Source organism: Dromiciops gliroides, chromosome 1 (genome assembly GCF_019393635.1).
Source record: "Dromiciops gliroides isolate mDroGli1 chromosome 1, mDroGli1.pri, whole genome shotgun sequence".
NCBI lineage: Eukaryota > Metazoa > Chordata > Mammalia > Microbiotheria > Microbiotheriidae > Dromiciops > Dromiciops gliroides.
The window spans coordinates 338348614-338369355 of NC_057861.1; the positions used below are offsets into that span (position 1 = coordinate 338348614).

General features: G+C 40.4%; 1 protein-coding gene across 3 annotated transcripts in view; it reads right to left on the reverse strand.

Moving 5' to 3' along the window:
* Nucleotides 1–20742, reverse strand: part of SLC12A7 (solute carrier family 12 member 7) — a 141879-nt gene that overhangs the window by 74770 nt on the left and 46367 nt on the right. For all 3 annotated transcript variants that reach the window (XM_043974442.1, XM_043974432.1, XM_043974423.1), the window contains exon 2: nucleotides 639–733. In XM_043974442.1, the coding sequence (XP_043830377.1) occupies nucleotides 639–733 (95 nt within the window). The remainder of the gene's footprint in view (nucleotides 1–638; nucleotides 734–20742) is intronic.

The window sequence follows — 20742 nt, forward strand, 5'->3', positions numbered from 1 at the left end:
TTTAAAAAGAAAAAAAAAAATCTCCCTTCACATGTATTGAACATAGCATTCAGTGAAGAATTCAGTCTCTTTGATTTACAGAGTGTACTTACTTGCCCTGAGTAAATGGGTAAAAAACCATTCCCCAAATGGCTCTAATGTTTATCAATGAAATCTGTCAGTACTTGGACAGCATAAAATTAAGACTCCTTCCTTCAAATACTAACTTTTTTCCTTCTCTCCATGCTCCCCCAATTTACAGCAATAAGAATTAAAAAGTTTAATTTTAAAAGGCTATATGAATTCATGGAAGGCATATCTAGCCATTCATTTTGTTTAGCTTACTGGCATTTTTAAAAAATGCTATATTTATTGGAGTATTGACATTTTTCTATATACATTTTTGCTAACTTTACTACTCTAATAACTTATTGTAAATAGCTGATAAACAAGATTCTTATGAGTGGAACTGATCTTTTCCCTTAGACAATTTCTTTCTTTATAAGTGCTAAGCTTCAAATGCAGAAAAGTGTGGCAATGTCCATCAATGCTGAATTAACAAACTCTACCTTTACACCTTTCTAAATCACAACCAACGAATATCCTTGAGACAAATTAGTCGTGTTTGTATATCCAATACACAAAAGAAAGCAAGTTACCTCAAACAGCGCCATGTTTTTTCCTTCATAGATATTTTCTCTTTCCATGTCAGTATTGTTAATGAAAGGGCTGTTTTCTCTAGCAGTCCCATCTCCTATTAGAAAGGGGAAGAAAAAGCATTATTAGTCTATTTTGAAAGGAATCAGCATGGCAGAAGGCATTAACTAAAGCTAACTTGCTGCAGCCAACCTGCATCCTCCAAGCATCTATCTCCATGGCCTGAAGATTCTGAAGCTCACCAATCACCCACAGAGTTTTGTCACTGAGACAAAAAGGATGGATATCTGTGAAAGGGAGCAACTTGGAACTTTTGAAAGCACCGCAGTTTCCCCTTCCTATTTATTGTGTGCTGGTGCCAACTTACTGTCCACTTGCAATGCTACAAGTCTACTGACTGTATAATAGATTGGCCATCCAATGCCTGTTATTTGGACAATTGATATTTTATCCATTTCCCCCCCCTATATAGATGACTAGATAACTCCCTTCTGTGGGATATATTCCATGAGTGGATTTTTTCAAAATAGTCAACTGGAGGAGCCTCCAAGGTGGGGTGGGGAGAAGACCTACAGTAAGAGTTCTACTAGAGGCAGAAGCCAGGTGGCTTAGTGGATAGAGCACTGGCCCTAGAGTCAGGAGGACCTGAGTTCAAATCAGGCTTCAGATACTTACTAGCTAAGTGAGCCTGGGTAAGTCACTTAGCCCCATTGCCTCCATACCAAAAAAAAAAAAAAGTTATACTAAAGGAATGTGGTCTGGTCAAGTGTATCTAAGTGAGCATAATAATGAGCTATTGCAGTGGGATTCTATTATATGTACATAAATAAGAAATTCTCAGATCTGGGCACTCCCTCTACCAGTGCAAATCAGTTTAGAGAAATGCCTAGCCCAAGGGGCAGACAGTATCATTATCCCTTCTACACTGTGGGGGTTAGGGCTGTGGCACCCCAAGATCTGGAAAATCCGTGTAAAACTTTTTGTCCTTCCTTTCGTACTAAAGAATATGTCTAAATTCATTCTTTTCTTTTACGGGGTTATTTATGTATGTTATTGTAAAATTTGGGTTAACTATTTGGTCATTGGCTATATGTAGGTAAAGGTAAGTAAAAATGCTTTTTCTGTGTCATCTACTGGCCTTCTTGTGGCTTCTGCATAACTCCCCCGAAATCCCCATTTAATTTCTTATGCCAACACATGATGGGGAAAGTCTCAATGTGGAAGGGATAATAACTATGTTTCAGAGGCTTTAAAATGAGGTCTTCTTGACCCTAAAGCCAGCTCTCATATAAATTGCTAATAGTGAGAAATGGCAGACACAAATTACAACAAATGTCCACAAATAAGATAGTGATTGTCCTAAGAAACGTGGTTCCTGGCCTCCGAGTACAACTCTCTGTCATTCTCTGGGTGACAGTGACAACTTGGCTTGAACTAATTTAACACAGGCACAGCTACCATGAGATACCCACAACCCAAACACAAGCTTTGCATGTAAAGGCCTGCACTGTATGCAAACAAAGCAAGCCCTTAACAAAGGTGATAGAATGATTACAAATGAGAAAGGTGCATCTCTGAGGGGAGAAGTGATTTTTCCTCTGGTACAAAGACAAATGCATCTGTCTGATTGCATCCAATTCCTTCCAAGAACATCAAAGACCCTTTTTTAGTGGTGTAATGGATAGAGAGTTGGGTGTGGAGTCAAGAAGATTCAAGTTCAAAAGTGGCCTCAGACACTCAACAAGCTATATGATCCCGGACAACCTTCGTCTGCCTCTCCCTACCTTCGAAGGTTGTGAGGATTGATATTTGTAAAGCTCTTAGCTCAGTGCCTGACACATAGTAAGCCCTATAAATGCCAGCAAATTGGGGGCTAGAGATGTTAACACGGTAAAAGCTGGGGCAGCTAGATGGCGCAGTGGATAGAGCACCGGCCCTGGAGTCAGGAGGACCTGAGTTCAAATCCGGCCTCAGACACTTAACATGTTCTAGCTGTGTGACCCTGGGCAAGTCACTTAACCCCAATTGCCTCACCCCCCAAAAAAAATTCATTTAAAAAAAAAAAACACGGTAAAAGCTGATAACTGAAAGAAAATTTTTCAGCAAGAATATGGTGTTAATTCTGGCTCAGCAGATGATGTAATTTGTGAGGGGTCGGGAGGTTATGAATACCAATCTGAGTTTCAACATCTCTAAGCCTCAGTTTCCTCATCTGAAGTCTTTTTCTAGCTCCAAATATCATAACTGGAATCAGAGATTCATTGGTTGTGAATGGTAGCTGTCAGAGGGAAAGCCAGCATGCACCGCCCCCCTCCCCCGCTTCGGCCACCAATGATAGATGGCATCTCTTAAAGTCTGATCCTTTGTGTCCTTGCAGGGCATATAATCGGAGGGGTAAACTCGTTATTTCTGACAACCCTAAGGCAAACATCTCTGCAATCTAGAAGCTAAAATTACAGTCACTGGGGTGAGGTGGTAAGCGAGAATAAATAGCAATACTGCCCCACGCCCCCCCACCCCCACACAAAAAGAATTCTGGGGAAAAAAATTGGGGGGGGGGGGGCAATTGGGGTTAAAGTGACTTGCCCAGGGTCACACAGCTAGTAAGTGTTAAGTGTCTGAGGCCAAATTTGAACTCAGGTACTCCTGAATCCAGGGCTCGTGCTCTTTCTACTGTGCCACCTAGCTGCCCCAATTCTGAAAATTTAAAAGAAAGCTTTCTCATTGTCCAAGATGATACACACTCACAACATGAAGGCAATTTTCAGTTTGTCGAACAAAGATGCAACTTTGCACATTTCTCAGCACACTTGTCCCTCTGAGTTTACAGAATAGATAGATAGATCTAGATATATGTATGGCTCTACAGCTATTACATAATATACACAAACTGGTTACCAGATGTTTCCTATACCAAATGAAATCACAAGTCTGAAGAGGAGAGGCTCACTTCTTACACACTCTCACTCACTCCACCTCCCCCCCCCGCCCCCCTGCCGCCTTTCCCTCCCTCCCTCTCACACTCATACTTTTCTAACATGGTATTGTAGTTAGAATATTATATCTGGAGTCAGGAATGCAAATCCTTCCTCACATGGTAACAATGGCCAAACCATTTAACCTTCGCTTCTGACAAGATAAGCTAGGAACTAATGAGGTAAAAAGATTTTCCTTCCATGTCCCAGCTGTTCTGGTGACAGAACCAACAGCAACAGAAAGGTTCATACCTATTTGTTAGCTCTATCCAAACCTACAAGTGAAGAAATTATATGCTAGTGTCAAGTCCTGAAATTCTCCAGTATTCATTCACCCATAGACATTCACCCACACTTTAAAGCAAAATCTTCCCCTGACAGAACAAGAACAAATTGAGGAATGAGAATCATCCAGCACATTACTAAGAACCAAGAGTTTGGCAATTATTAGTCATAAACCAGAAGACTAAATTATTTTTAAAAAAAGGTTTCAGGGGGCAGCTAGATGGCGCAATAGATAGAGCACCGGCCCTGGAGTCAGGAGGACCTGGGTTCAAATCCCGCCTCAGACACTTAACACTTACTAGCTGTATGACCCTGGGCAAGTCACTTAACCCCAAATGCCTCACTAAAAAAAAATAAAAAATAAAAAAAAAGGTTTTAAAGGCTATCAAAGGAATTTAAAAGTCACCAAGTATTACGGCAATGTGGCCATTCAGCGTCTGCCTGTTGATCCCCCTCTCCCCCCCCCCCCCCCAGAAAAGAGAAATCCATTGGCTCCCAAGAAATCTCATTACACTTCAGGACAGCTCTAATTCTTAGGAAGTTTGTCCTTGCATAGAGCTGACATGGGTCTTCTGTGGCAACTCTGACCTCATACATCAAGTTCTGTCCACTGTGGCCATGACCTCATGCCAAAAGGTGAAAGAGAAAAACTACTTTCTCTAGACACGCAGCACAATCTATACAGGAATAAGATCAATTTATACATGTGGATGGATATAAAGACAGGTAACATATGCCAAGTCAGACTATCACTAGAACCTTGACGACCATTCCCCCTCAGACAGTGCTAGAGATAGCCCAGAACCTCTGAACCCAACAGCATTGGAGAAGAGCAATGCTTCCAGCTTAGTGCCTACAGCCATCTATCTGGGAAGCAAGCTCTCTGGAGATACAACCCAGCAACTGCCCTTACATCATCAAAGGATTTTTATCACTGAAATGACTTGACCATCTGCTTTGCCCTGCACCCTGAGGACCATGGGGCCCTCCCATCTCATGTGCACATGTGTCATCTCCCTCATTGGGGTGTGAGCCATTAATACAGTGCTTTGCACAAGCAAACTGTCAATAAAATAATCAATCTCTCATTTATGTTTTCAATTAAGAAACTCCCTATATGAAAATCTCACCACGAAGGCTGACCTGTTCTACTTGTTTTAAATTAATAGACTATGCATTTGGGGCAGCTAGATGGCGCAGTGGATAAGGCCCTGGATTCAGGAGTACCTGAGTTCAAATGCGGCCTCAAACACTTAACACTTACTAGCTGTGTGACCCTGGGCAAGTCACTTAACCCCAACTGCCTCACCAAAAAAAAAAAAAAAATTAGACTATGCATTTAATCATTAATATGTTACAAGCAATGACCTGTAGAGAAAATTTCTGGAGTTCATGGGAACCACCATGCTGAATGTAATTTACAATAAATACAAAAAGCAACCAAACTGGGTCCTACCCAGGAATGCAAATGCCTCTCCTCAAAGCAGCCTAACCAGGAAGCAAAGAATGGGAACTATTTTTTGTTCCACCTTCCTAGGGAAGGTCTTCTACTCCTGAGACTGCCTTCCATTTACACTGTACACGCCTTTTACAAACACCACGTGAAAAAAAGAATCCTTAAAGACCAAACCACTGACTCTAGAGTCCATCTTGAAGAAAGTTGAAAAGAATGGATACTTTGGAGTTCCCAAAAGCAAAACAAAACAAAACAACAACAAAATTTGTTGTAAATATTGAGCAGCTAATGAAATGAGAAGCGCAAGGATTCCACATAGGTTTTGTTTTGCGACAGATAGACACCCACATGCACAAAATTCATTTAAACTGACAAATTTTTCCTGGAGAATAAGTGGAGCAGGAATCTACGACGTGGATCCTTGTGTAAATAATACTGAGCTATAAAACATACAACAGCCTAATCTGATGGTTCTGTCAATAAAGGTCAAGGGTTTGTCCAGGTTGGTCTTATGTGAACTTTGCCCTTCCCCTAGCATGGTCAGTCAGTAGGCGTTTAATTCACAGTCACTGATAAGTACTTAAGCTCAGACCACATAGCATGGTGCCCCCTGCATCAGGGGCGCCACTGTGCTCTATGAGCAAATCAGAATTTGCAGTAACTAGTTCAATTTGGAGCCATCTCCATGGACTATTTGTGCCCAACCTGTAGTAAAGCATTGTAAGCTCATATTGGTCTGATCAGCCACCCCATGCCTTGACTCCAGTATAAAGTGATGTCATTTTGGTCCTCTTTGAGAACAAAGGACAACCAATTGCCAAGTGCTCTGGGAATAGAGTAAATAAAGGAACCCAGAGAGTAAATTGGCAAGAGATTAATTAATATGGTCCAGATGATGCTTTGCTCTCTGACGGCTTAGTTTAATGCAAGGATTAAACTTGGAGGATCTGGAGAACCACAGATTTCCTGGGTGAAGGGCACGTTATTCATCTGGTCAACAAATTTTAAATGCCTAGGATACTTCTAAGTGGACATGCCAATTTTGGAATCACTTTCTATAGTAACTGATCAAAATTAACTCCGGTTATTCTAAAAGTATGGCAAAATCTTTTAATGCTTCAGAGACCCCATTATTAATTGTATATATAATATTAGAGATAATAAAGGTATATGATTTTAGATAGCCCCAGACCTTCCCATCTCTCCTCAAGCTCCCTATGCCACAGTCTTCAGCAGAGAAACTTGGCTCCAACTTTGGAGAAGGATTCTAGGCCTTTGAAAGCTCCCTCATTACAAATTTCAAAATCCCTCTCTGTTGGGGTAACTAGGAGGCATAGAGAATAAAGCACCGGCTCTGGATTCAGGAGGACCTGAGTTCAAATTTGACCTCAGATACTTACTAGCTATGTGACCCTGGGCAGGTCACTTAAACCCTCACTGAGAAAGAAGGAAAAGGAAAGGAAAAAAAGAAAGGAAGGAAGGAAGGAGAAAAAAAACCCTCTCTGTTGCTGCCTATCCTGCGCCCTGCCCCCTTCTGAAAGCTGGCCCCTTTCCTTGCCAAGGCCAAGCTTGCTCCTTATGACCTTAACTGCATCCCAATTGGGTAGCTCACATCAATCATTCCTTCTTTCTTAAATTCCCTCTATCTACCAGCTCCTCAGATGCCAACAATCATGCCAAGATGTCCCCCAAGTTAACTCTGTCACCCTCAATTCGGGGGGGAGGGGGGGGAGGAGGAAGAGAGAAGAATCACACTTGCTGCCCTCATCTCCTTACTCTCTACTTTCTTCAGACCCCTGTGGCCACTTGCCATCTGAACCCAATGCTGCTCACAAGGATTCTGAAAGATTAAGTAAGTTTTGGTTACAATCTTCCCGTTTTTTTCTATATGGGAAGTGTTCATTTGACTTGATTTATTTGTTCAGACCAAAGTTCCAATAGTACTAATAACAATCATAAACAATGATCTCTTAAATGCTAAATTCAGTGGCCGTTCTAACTCATCCTCCTTGACCCCTCTACAGTTGCTGATGCTGTTAACCTTCTCCTAAACACGCTGTCCTGCCTTGGTTTTCATTTAGGTGGCCCTCTCCTGGTTCTTCTCTTAATAGTTACTAAGAAACTGAGGCAAACAGAGGGTCACACAGCCAGTAAGTGTCTTGCAACCAGACTGTTCATCTGGCTGCCATACACATACATGGACATACACAGACACAAATGAGGAGAAAATGTGCCAGGCACTGTGCTAAATACTTTACAATTATTATCTCACTAGATGCTCAAAACAACTCTGGGAACTGAGTCCTAATATTTATCTCCATTTTACAGATGAGGAAACTGAGGGAAACAAGGGTTGTAACTTGTGCCCAGGGTCTGAGATCTGTCCGAGGATGGATTTGAACTCACATCTTCCTGACTCTGGCCCCAGCACTACTCACTGCATGACCTAGCTGCCCCAGAAGCAGAGGTACATAGTACATAATACATAGTACGATAATAAAACCCCCAGAGTAGTATAAGTAGTCCAGGTCACCACTAATCCCAGTCTGGTTTCTAAGTATTAAGTGAGCTTAGGTGAGTCACTTAAATTCTTTAGACATCCATTTCCTCAACAGTAAAAATAAAGGGAATAGGGGGCAGCTAGGTGGCCCAGTGGATAGAGCACCGGCCCTGGAGTCAGGAGTACCTGAGTTCAAATCCAGCCTCAGACACTTAACACTTACTAGCTGTGTGACCCTGGGCAAGTCACTTAACCCCAATTGCCTCACTAAAAAAAATATAAATAAATAAATAATTGAAAAAAGAGAATAGGCCTAGAGCTAATCCTATGATTAAGTAAGGGTGAATGTACTATATATGTGGAAAAGAGAATGCCCAAGGTAGAAGTGAGTTAGAACAACTAACAAAGGAAAGAGTAGGGAACAAAGATGAAAATAGTACTAGATTTGGAGACAGTGCTGGGGTGTGATCTTCACCTGAGTATCAGTTCACCATCTGTAAAATGAGTTATAAGAGGAATACCCCGAAGTTGTGAGGAAAGCTCTTGATCTAGACAGGCTGAAAAGTTAATGACAACATTAATACTGTATTTAAGAGCAGGGCGACATGTTGGCTTACACAACTCCCTATGGTGGTCAGCAGGGGGCAGCAGCAAGACTAGCTCTCTGGAACAGTTTGGGGAGCTGGGGGGCAGGTTTGCAACATGTTTTCATCCATATTCACAAGTTAAATGTTCCTGGATAGTGCCAGTAGCTAGGTTTCTTATTTCTAGTGGATTAAAGCACTCACTACATGAGAGCTTGGGAAAGTCATTTCTCTGGGGCTTTATAAAATTAAGGACTGGACTAAATGTTATCTGTCTCCGTCTGCGTATCTCTGTCTCAGCTGAAGCCTTCCCTGGACATCTCAGTCCCTGTTGTTCATCCTCTTTCCAGTCCTGGGAAAGAAATGTAAACATTTATGTTTACTTATCTGCATACACGTTATCTCCCTCAATGGTATGTTAAGCTCTGTAAGAGTGGAGTCTTCTATTTGTATAGAACAGTGCCTGGCACGTAGCATGCTCACTGAATGGATTGACAACCCAAGAAATCACTGAAGAACTATTCAGAGAAATCACATGGGGGGGGGGGGAGCAGCTAGGTGGTGCAGTGGATAAAGCACTGGCCCTGAATTCAGGAGGACTTGAGTTCGAATCCGGCCTCAGACACTTGACACTTACTAGCTGTGTGACCCTTAACCCTCATTGCCCCGCCAAAAAACAAACAAAAGAAAAGAAATAACATGCTAATTAATCATGTCCCAAATTATAGAATGAACTTATCAAAAAGAAATAGTAGAATATTTTAATCTAACATCACCATCTAGTCTGATGTTATTTACACTATGGAAATGTTCTCTCCCCTACCATGGCCAGAATTATGATGCTGACTAGCAATAAGGAGGATAAGAATAAGTACTAGAATTATGGTCTCAGGGGTATAGAGATTTCATTCATCCATTATATTGTAAGCTCCTTGTGAGTAGGAACTGTTTTTAATGATTGATTCTCAGGTAAGGAATCAAATCCCTCCACCAATACCAGAAAAGGAAATTACCTTTTCCTCTCTGAAAATTTCAGCCTTGGAGTTGGTGTGAAGCAGGTATCAAACTCAAAAACAGGCCAATAATTCACACATAAAGATCACACCACCTGCAATAATGTTTTTTGTTTTGTTTTTTTGGTGGGCAATGGGGGTTAAGTGACTTGCCCAGGGTCACACAGCTAGTAAGTGTCAAGTGTCTGAGGCCAGATTTGAACTCAGGTACTCTTGAATCCAGGGCCAGTGCTTTATTCACCTGCATAATGTTTTAAAACACATTATTACACTAATTACATTGTTCTGATTTGGCTACATTATGGTGGTGGCCTGATGTCTCTGGTTTAGAGCAGTGAGAAATTACAGGGTCACAAAGCCAAAACATATCAGAAGTAGGATTTGAACACATGTCTTCCTGGTTTTGAAGTCAGCTCTCTATCAATTATGCCATCCTGCCTCTTAATAAGTTGTTGAAAATTTTCCACTTGACATTATATAAATGAAATACAGAACAAAGCATTTGAGAATAGCCAAAGTCTCACTGTCCAAATACAGGTAGACACTGTTAAAATGTTAAGACAACAGTTGTCTTTAATACATTCTTGATGTATTGTTAAAAATTTAAATTGGCAAACTTGAGTTACTTGGCCTCTTGTACAACTATTTCTTGGGCACCCACCTAACATTCCTCATCCCGTTATGTCTCACAGCTTGCACTGATATTCCTTCCTTCAACATCTAAATATTAGTACTTTTCAATTCCAAATTTCGTCTTCCAGTTCTTAATCTATTAATACGGGTCCCCAGAGCACCCAGTGTTATATATAGTTCCTAGTCTTCCATTCTTCCCATTTCTCTGGGGATCACCTTTCTTCACAATCAGCTATGCATCCCTGGTATCTTCTCTTTTTTTAATTTTTTTTTTGGGGGGTGAGGCAATTGGGGTTAAGTGACTTGCCCAGGGTCACACAGCTAGTAAGTATCAAGTGTCTGAGGCCAAACTTGAACTCAGGCCCTCCTTAATCCACGGCCGGTGCTCTATCCACTGCGCCACCTAGCTGCTCCAAAAGGTTTTATCTAAAGACAAAACTATACTTGGAATTTCCTGACTACAATGTCTTTTTTTTTAAATGTTTTTGTAAGAATAGTAGCAGGAGGGGAAGCTAGGTGACACAGTGGATAGAGCACTGGCCCTGGAGTCAGGAGTACCTGAGTTCAAATCCGGCCTCAGACACCTAACACTTACTAGCTGTGTGACCCTGGGCAAGTCACTTAACCCCAATTGCCTCACTAAAAAAAAAAATAGTAGCAGGACTATGAGTGCCACTGGCATTCCAAAAAAAAAAGATTAGGAACCGTGAAATGGAACCTTTACTTCATTGAAGAAAAATATCTAAACACTGGAAAACTTAAATGCTGCGAAAAAACATTGCAAAATATAAAATAAATAAAAAAGGAAAGGAAACTTTGAACCTGATATACCAAGCAAATGCCAGGTCTAGCAAACTTAATGTTAGTCCTAGATTACTTATTGATTTAAAAACAAAAAACAAGAAAAAAAAGTAGTAAAATACATAAAAAACAAATTCATGTTTTATAGATGGGGAGGAGAATTTTCAGCACAGTACAAAAAATTTAAGCATTCCTTTCTTTAATTTTGTAATTCTTTATTCAGAATATCACCACTGTTTTAGGTAAATTGATAGCTGAGCAAGGAAATATAATTTGGATTATAAAATTCTTGATTTTATTACAATAGTAGCAGCAACACTGAACCTCAGAATTCCCTGAAGCTGGTACGGAAAGTTAAAGATTAAAAAAAAACAAAAAACCCTCCACTCCATTTTGTCAAGCTACATTGAGAATGCCTCTAACCAAAGAAAAACCACTTAACTCTGGACTCCAAAGTTTATAAGCAACTCTCCAAAGCTTATCAACTAAGTCATAAGTCAGTGTGCTGTAGTGGGGAAAGAGAATGAACAAAGAAAAAAGGGGAATTCAGTAGAGGAGGATGAATGGGATGAAGCTAATCAAAAGGGAAGCCAGTAGATCTGCTCAATTTTTATTCTGCTTCTCTGTTCTCTGTCAACAACGACCTTTGGACTAGAAAGGACACAACAGAGATGGCTCAGAGGGAAATGAAACAGAAGCTAAGCATTGAGAGTTTAAGAGAGTAAACCCTTAGCTTTGATAGGGGAGTCTGACTAAGGTCAACAAGCTCAATAAGTCCATAAACTAAGGTAATGAAAATGGTACAGGAGTTGTTGCTGAGAAGAGTGATTTTTGATAGATTATGAGTGAGAAAAGCTACAGGACTGGATAATTCAAATATTGCTTCAATTGTCAAAGAAAGCAGGCTGTGTAAAAGCCAGCAGACTTGATTTTGCTGACAAAATGCTAGAACATTATCAAAGGGATGGTTAAAGAATATCTAGAAAAGGAAGCAGTTATCACAAAGATCATGCCAAACTAACTGGGGGGGTGGGGGGTGGAGAAGAGATTAGTAGGCACATTTTGATAACAGTGCTCAAAAATTTGTAAGTCTGCCACATAGAAGTGCGATTGGACATTAGGCTTGGTTACAGAAGGAGCAATGGATGGCAGCTCACATCTGGCAGAGCTCTTCATGATTTAAGGAGAATCTTGCTAATAATTAGACCCATCTAAAAATGCAATGGATTTTTCCTCCACTGGAGGTCTGCTTGATCACCACTTGTTTGTTATGTTATGGAAGAGACTCTTGTCTAAGTGTGGATTTGGTCTATGTGACGTCTGCATCTTCTAACCGAGTTTATGAACATCAGTAATTGTATAAACTACTGTGTATAAACAGTATACAGTTTATACTTTATAAGTGTAAACATTTAAAGTTTCATAAAAATCTTACATCAGAGAAGCATAACAAACATATAAAGTTCTGTGTTGTGTATATTTCCCAGTGAACCATAATATTAATGTGCTGATATTTTACTAATAATACATTGGGGGGATTGCAAATGAATACCCTAAATGACAAGATGACTAAGGTCAGGGGGTGCTAAAAGCACAAAGTCACTCAATATAAGTCTATCAGAGAAGTCAGGGTGGAGTCACAACAGAATACTGAATCTAAAGAAAACTCAGGTCACAGCCTTTGAACTTTCTCATATGTTAAAGTCAATGATCTCTGAGGTCCCTTCTACCCATTAACACTCTATGGAATAAATTAATTGCAGGCCAAGCCTAATATATCCGGTGCATTCAGAGTTAACGTTACTCCTGTTAAGTGAGCAGTTCTTCCATTTGTGACAGGTAGCACTAGTAGCCTGCTGATAACAACTCATTACAACGGGACAAACCACACTGGCTTTGGGGGTCAGGGACTTAGGATCAGTTTTGTTGACTGAGTTAAGCTATTTTACTTCTCAAACTCTGTTCAGCTCTAGGATCCTATAAACCTTCAAAGCCTTCAGAGATTTAAGTTCAGTCTAGAATGAATTAATTCCACCTCCAAAACTCAAGTTTCTCTGGCTGAATATCATGATGATGGCACTGACCCATTACCATTCCTCACATCCCCAGCTGTAATCTTTCTCTTGGTTTGAAAAAACAACTGATGATTGAGAGCTGGAGGTTAAATGATTTGCCCAATTCAAAGGTAGCAAGCATCAAAAAGAATCTGAGGGGCAGCTAGGTGGCGCAGTGGATAGAGCACTGGCCCTGGATTCAGGAGGACTGAGTTCAAATCCGACCTCAGACACTTGACACTTACTAGCTGTGTGACCCTGGGCAAGTCACTTAACCCCCATTGCCCCGCAAAAAAAAAAAATAATAATAATAATAATTTGAACCTAGGTCTCCAGACTCAGTCCTTCAATTGTACCACACTGCACCAATCCAGAAGTAAGGCCTTAAGTAAAAGGAGACAAGCTAAGAAATAAATTTTGGACTAATTAGCACCTTTCTTCCCAGAAATGGGGCTCAAAGTTTCTATATTATTACCTCATCATCATTATATTTCACATTTACATAGTTCTGAAGAGTTCCCAGAGAACTTTTCTCATAACAGATTTGGGAAGGAAACAGCAGTTATATCAGGGATGTGCTGGTAAAAGTTTTAACAATGGTTCTCCAAAAACAAAGGCATCCCGAGAACACACAAGTTTAAAGTGCATTATAAGCATTTTCTCCATCACTTTCTTTGTTGTTGTTGTGTCCAACTGTTCATGAATGACCCTGCGGACCACAGCATGCCAATACTGTCCATGGGATATTCTTGGCAAAGATACCAGAATAGTTTGCCATTTCCTCCTCCAACAGATTTAAGGCAGAGGTTAAAGTGACTTGCCCTGGGTCACACTGCTGGTATGTCCGTGAGGTCAAATCTGAACTCTGGTCTTCCTGACTTCAGGCCTAGCACTCTATCCACTGAGTCAGCTGAATACCCCCTAAGCAAACAAACTGAATGACTTTCCCGAGGTCACACAACTAGTAAATATCTGAACCAAATTTGAACTCAGCTCTTCTGACTCCAGGCTCTTTTTTTTGTTTTGTTTTGTTTTGAGGGGCAATGGGGGTTAAATGACTTGCCCAGGGTCACACAGCTAGTAAGTGTCAAGCATCTGAGGCCAGATTTGAACTCAGGTACTCCTGAATCCAGGGCCGGTGCTTTATCTACTGTGCCACCTAGCCACCCGCTGACTCCAGGTTCTTATCCACAGTTCTACCTAGTTACCCCAATCACTTTCTTCAGTGTATACAATTAACAAAACAATAATCAAGCCCTGATTTATAGTGTTGTCGAATTTCCAAGGTACTATTCTCTTCAACCATTCAAAATTCTATTATCCTCGTCTTAGAAATGAAAAAAATTGAGACTTCAGAGAGGTTGATACTCTGATACTCAAAGGGTCAAACGTAGTATCGGTGAAGGAAGGATACAAACCAATAGATACTGAACTGGACACCAAATCCAATACTATTTCTCTTGCACCATGTTATCTCTACCTCCTAATAAGCTGTCCCAGATCCTTCAAAACAGTATTGGGGGGGGGGGGCCCCCCCGCAGCGGATCGAGCACCGGCCCTGGAGTCAAGAGGACCTGAGTTCAAATCCGGCCTCAGACACTTAACACTTACTAGCTGTGTGACCCTGGGCAAGTCACTTAACCCCAATTGCCTCACTAAAAAAAAAAAAAACAGTATGGGATTCAACTCCATTTTTCACATAAATATCCATTTCATCAAGGGAAAGTTTGGAGTTATTTATGGCAATTCACTTTCTTATAATTAACTCTGGCTTTTCATTTCATGCAGTAAGACCTTAATAACTAAAATAAAACCAAATCCCTGTAATCTCTCCATGGGAGCTATTTCAGTGTCCTGTTGACGTATCACACAAGAAAAACTAAAGCAAACACTACATATCGAGGTATCAAAAGCAAGATTCTGAGGGCCTTTCATTAAATTACGATTTGGGGGGGGGGGGGGCGGCTGCACGCGGCCAGGTGTCTCAGTGGATAAAGCATTGGCCCTGGATTTAGAAGGAGCTGAGTTCAAATCTGATCTCTGACACTTGACACTTACTAGCTGTGTGACCTTGGGCAAGTCACTTAATCCTCATTGCCTCACGAAAAACAAAAACAAAAAGAGTAAAGGAGGGGACCAGAAGGAGGTTAGAGTTGATTGGGATTGTTTGGCAGGGGGGGACTAGATGTATGGTTTGGTATAGGGGACCCCCAGAAGAAACTACCTCTACCAAATGCAGGTGGACACCTAAAGTCTTAGGGAGTTACCTTTTTGTAGGTAGAGATATATGAATAAACAAAGATACGAAGCAACGGACATTCATATTTTTTTAAACTCTTATGAACTCAACTGAGAAAAGATTTTAAGGCCATTCAACAATACCTTGAAAAAGAATGGTTAAGAAGTTTGCCTATCCCAGCTAAAAGGGAGATATTTTTAAAGTTACAATGGGAAAACCAATTATATTTATTCATTACAGACCTTGCTCTAAATTAAGGTGATGGTTTCAAGATACAAACCCTGTAACAAGCCACAGGACGTTTGAAGATAAATATTAAGAAATCTAAAACAATGGAGAAATGTTATTCCCTGAACTGCATTCCCATTACAAGTTAATTGTTAAGACATCAGGTTGAAGTTTGGGTTTTTTAAATCTAACTTTAATAAATCAATACAACTAAATTAGAAGAAAAATCCCAATAAATGTGCTTTTATTGGGGGGGAGGGTCACTTCCATTAAGAAAAACAGGAGTACCTTAAGCTGTCTCTAAATCCTTTTACATAAGGAAAGATTCTAACAGCAGTTACTTAGCCTTAGTCTCTACAATACTGGAAAGAAAGGCAGAAAATGCTCATTTTATGCTAAATTGAAGGAAAGACAGTTACCAGCTTAAGTTCTTTAATTCAGCAAGTTTTAAATACTATCATGCTCACAATACAACAGCTAAATACACAGAAGGAACAGGAGCAAGGCTTCTTCCTAGTTATTGGGAAAAAAGACAACTGAAGGGGTAGGTCTCCTCCCCTCCCCCTAGACTTACCTGGGTTTGCCTCTCCTTCATAATCATATTCACTCATAATAGTAAGATCAGAAAGTTAGGGTGGAAAAGACCAAGGGAATAGAAATCCTGATTCTTCAATGATCAAGAAGTCAACCCAGCATGGATGATGAGTGACAGACCGCTGCCCCCGCTCACTAGACTGCACGTCCTCAAATACTCTTAGGAACAGTGAATTGTGGTAGATAATCCTAAAGCAAGTCCATCAAAGGTTCCAGCAGTTTAAACCAGACACATGGCACAGAAACCCAAGCAGCACTGCCCCCACAGCAGCAGCAGCAATAATGCACTCCAAGAGAATTAAGGAGAGGGATAATCATCAGTGATAGATATGGGGAGGGCCTAAAGAACTAAGATCAAGTGTCTTCAAGTAGCAACACTTAAAACAAAGGCTTCCCAGGGTAACTGCAGGTACACTGTATGTTGCCCCTCCAAGGAAGCCTTTGCCCCCAAGAACAAGCAGCAAGCCAGCAGGCAAGCACATCAAGGGAAAAGTGTAATAGGGAAATTAATCTTGTCTAATGGCTGCACTATTATCTGTAAAATGTTTCACTGTGACTGTTGTCCATGAGGTTTTTTAATCCTAGGTATAAGTCAAAGTGCACAGGATTAAATATAATACTTTCTATCATTCCTCCCCTTTCCTTCTCCCCACTCGAAGACCACCCAATTATAGTTCTTTTCCCCCTTAAGCTATGTGGCACTTAAGAATCTCCCTTCTGCAGAAAGTTTTTCATGGGTGGTTCTTCTGACATCTACAATGAGCAACCACCAAAGTATGCCTTATGTTAACATTTAACAAAATTTATCTCTTTCCCTCAATCACAGGATTACCAAAATACCCAGAATTGCGCAATCATCATGTGCTTATTATTACTTTATTCCCTCAGAGAAGGATTTGGTGGTTCCTCCTACATTCGATTTCAAGTGAGATTTTTAAACTCACTCTATTCAGCTACCTTTATATAAATAGTATGAACAGAAAGGGAAAGGTCCTTCATTTATGTGGTCCTCAATGCACTGTAAATAGAGATCTCTAGGCTCTCACCAGTGCAACAATTCTACCACGTACGACGAAGAACACAGCCTTCATCAATGTTTCATAAAAAGACCATAACAGCAGCAGGGGTGCTTCTCCATCACTACAGCCTGGGCCTAGAGATCCCTTAAACACTACAGTCCAAAGCCTGACCCTGGGCTGGTCCATCAACCTCGCCCAACCTCATCAGTAAAATGGAGGACATAATAGAATGTACCTTGCCAGGTAGTTATGAAGCTCAAATGAAAACTTAGAAGTGCTTAATAAACTTTTCTTAGACTGGAGACCAACCTTTCCCTGGCCACACAGATGGTGAATGGAACAATGCATACCTACATACACACATGCCTGCATGAAGGCATTTGCACAACAACCTCCCCCTTTAGATAGTAAGCTCCTGGAGGGCAGGGACTATCTTTTGCCTTAGTTTGAATCCCTACCACTCAGAACAGGTATGCACATAACATCACCGTATCTATTCACAGTATCTATTCACACACACACACATATACACACACACAAAATATTCACCATATTGTTGTAGTTTGTCCTTCCTTCTTTTTTTGGGGGGGGGGGGGTGGTGGTGGTGAGACAATTGGGGTTAACTGACTTGCCCAGGGTCACACAGCTAGTAAGTGTCAAGTGTCTGAGGCCGGATTTGAACTCAGGTCCTCCTGAATCCAGGGTCGGTGCTCTATCCACTGTGCCACCTAGCTGCCCCTGTCCTTCATTCTCAAAGAGGACTGTGACATTGGGTAATGTCATGACTGGCACTGAATTGGATTTAAGGGAAGGAAGGCTGTGTAAAGTTAACAGCCTCACTCTCTCCTCCAGAGCCATCTGGGTCCATCAGCAAGATATGTCAGGATGACTGGAGATGGCTTTGGATGTTTAAGGCAATTGGGGTTAAATGACTTGCCCAGGGTCACACCAGCTATTAAATATCTGAGGTAAGATTTAAACTCCATTGTGCCACCTAGCTGCCCCTGCCTTAGTACACATATTATATATAGATATATATAGAGATATAGAGATATATATATTAGTATCAGGAAAAACAAAAGTGTCCAGAGCTTGAACTCTATTTACTATTATCAGAAACACAGCATATAACAATTCACTGTATACAGGAAATATGTATATACAATATATGTACAAGTGTACATGTATGTATACACATAAACAATACACATGGATACATATATAAAATGTTACGAAAATCTTCAGTGCATACAGTATCAGTACATATATACATTATTATACCTATATATTGCTACATATCTGTTATTATATTGCCGTATATACAAATGGCTATATATTACTATTCAGTTTTGTTCACCCTTCTGTCTTCCTCCACATAGACTCAAATATTTCCTATTTACTCAGTCTCTATTTACTATTACTACCTACTATTTACTCAGTCTCTAAATCAGAAGCACTGAGTCTTGACCCTTGCTGGCTTCCATCAACGTTTCTGGTTAAAAGAGGAGCCCATTCAAAGCGCCACTATTAACCCAGAAGATCCTAAACTATCTCTGTATCTGTCATCAGAATGAATTTAGCAACCTCCCACAGGAAAGGATAAGTAGTTCAGGGCAAAAGGACAAAAACTGTGGGATAGATTAAACTAAGAATGTTTTAGGAAGTTGTGAATCACAGGGGATGTGTAATTAAGGTATTACATATCATAATGGGGCACAGGGAAGGGGAAGCAGTCTGTAAATATAGACTTCTGGGCCAATGAAAGCTTTATTAATGCATACTATATTTGCTACCCATCCCTATCTTCCACCTTACTTCTGGTATCCCTGTAAGACAGTTGGCCTAAAAAAAAAAAAAAAGAGAAAACTACAAAGGTTGAGGTTAAATGTGGTTGAACCCTTCCTCAATTGACTTAAAGGACTCTTCCTAATGATAATTCGAAGAAATTTCAACCATTTATAAATCATGTTAATAACTTGGCCTTAAAACTTGAAGGTTCGGGGCAGCTAGGTGGTGCAGTGGATAAAGCACCGGCCCTGGATTCAGGAGTACTTGAGTTCAAATCCGGCCTTAGACACTTGACACTTACTAGCTGTGTGACCCTGGGCAAGTCACTTAACCCCCATTGCCCTGCAAAAAAACAAAAAACAAACAAAAAAAAAGTGAAGGTTCAGTAACATCACTGTGCCAATAACAAGATTTGGGTAAGGTACCTATGTCCAACTAACTCATCTACAAATGGACTACAAAGAATAAACAATGCAGAATGACTCTGAGATGATTTATAATGCCCATATAATTATATGCATTATTAAATTTAAATTATTTCTTAGTGGCTCACTGACAACTTTGAGGGAGGTTTCTCAATTTGCATGCCTTTACAAATTTACAGCTTTGTCTTCAACCCAGTGCAGCCGAACAACAACTAATATGGAACAACAACTAATATGAAGATATATAAACTGGTCTGTCAAATCTACTGAAAGATCAAAGGAGAGGATAGTTTATAAATTAATAATATTTTAAAATCTTAATTTTGAATCAAAGAATATGAATGTCTGGATAAGGTCCTCTACTCAGCTATCATATCAAAGTGATCTTCCTGTCACTCCTCTCTCCTGCCCCCTTTCGCTCAATTCTAGTGTCTCCCTCCAGACCAAATATGAAATCCTGTTTGGATTTTAAAGCTCTTCAGAACCTAGCTCCCCCTTTCCAATATCCTTACATCTCTCCAGTGACTTGGTGACACTGACTTCCTTGTTGTACCTCAAACAAAACACCTCCAAGCATTTTAACTGGCTATTCCCAAGCCCGGAATTCTTTCTATTCTCCACCTCCTGTCTTCCTTCAAAGTCTCATCTGAAATCCCACCTAGTTCAAGAAGCATTTCCTGAGTGGGCAGCTAGGTGGCACAGTGGATAAAGCACTGGCCCTGGATTCAAATGGACCTGAATTCAAATTCAGCCTCAGACACCTAAGATCTTTTTAACCCTGGGCAAGTCACTTATACCTCATTGCCCTGGGGGATTGGAGGGGAGACACATTTCCTACTTCCCTTTATAATCCTCTAAATAAAAGATTATAAATCATTATGTTATAATTTTAGAATACAGGATTATAAAAATAGTATAAAAAATTTATTTCCTCAGAGTCTATCTCCAATCTATCCTGCATATAGCTTGTTTGTACATAGCTATCTGCATGTTGTCTCCCCCCTTAGACGATCAGCTCCTTTAATCAAGGACAATTTTTACCTTTGTATCTCCAGAACTTAAGACAGTACCTGGGGTACATAGTAGGCGCTTAATACTCACTGACTTGAGAAGAATACCATGCAGAAAACAATTATGAACTTGAACTGGGTTAAACAAAGTTTTGCATTTAGGTTCAGAATAATTCAACTACACAAGTACAGAAAGGGGAGTGACAAATCGACAGATATTGCTCTTACCAATATGGTATTCAGTTTCTGATGCCATATTTTTAAGAAAAGCATAAACAAATTAAGGTCTGTCCAAAGGAAGTACAATGCAGGTGGGGGGATGGGGTAAACAACCCGAGAACTATGACAACTGAAGCATACATCTGAAGGAACTGAGGAAGCTCAGCTTGATGACAGCTGTTAAAATATTTGAAGGGCTGTCATAAAGAACAATTACATTTATGTACATATAGGGCAGAATTAGGACCTATGAGAGGAAGTTACAAGGACACAGGTTTTGATC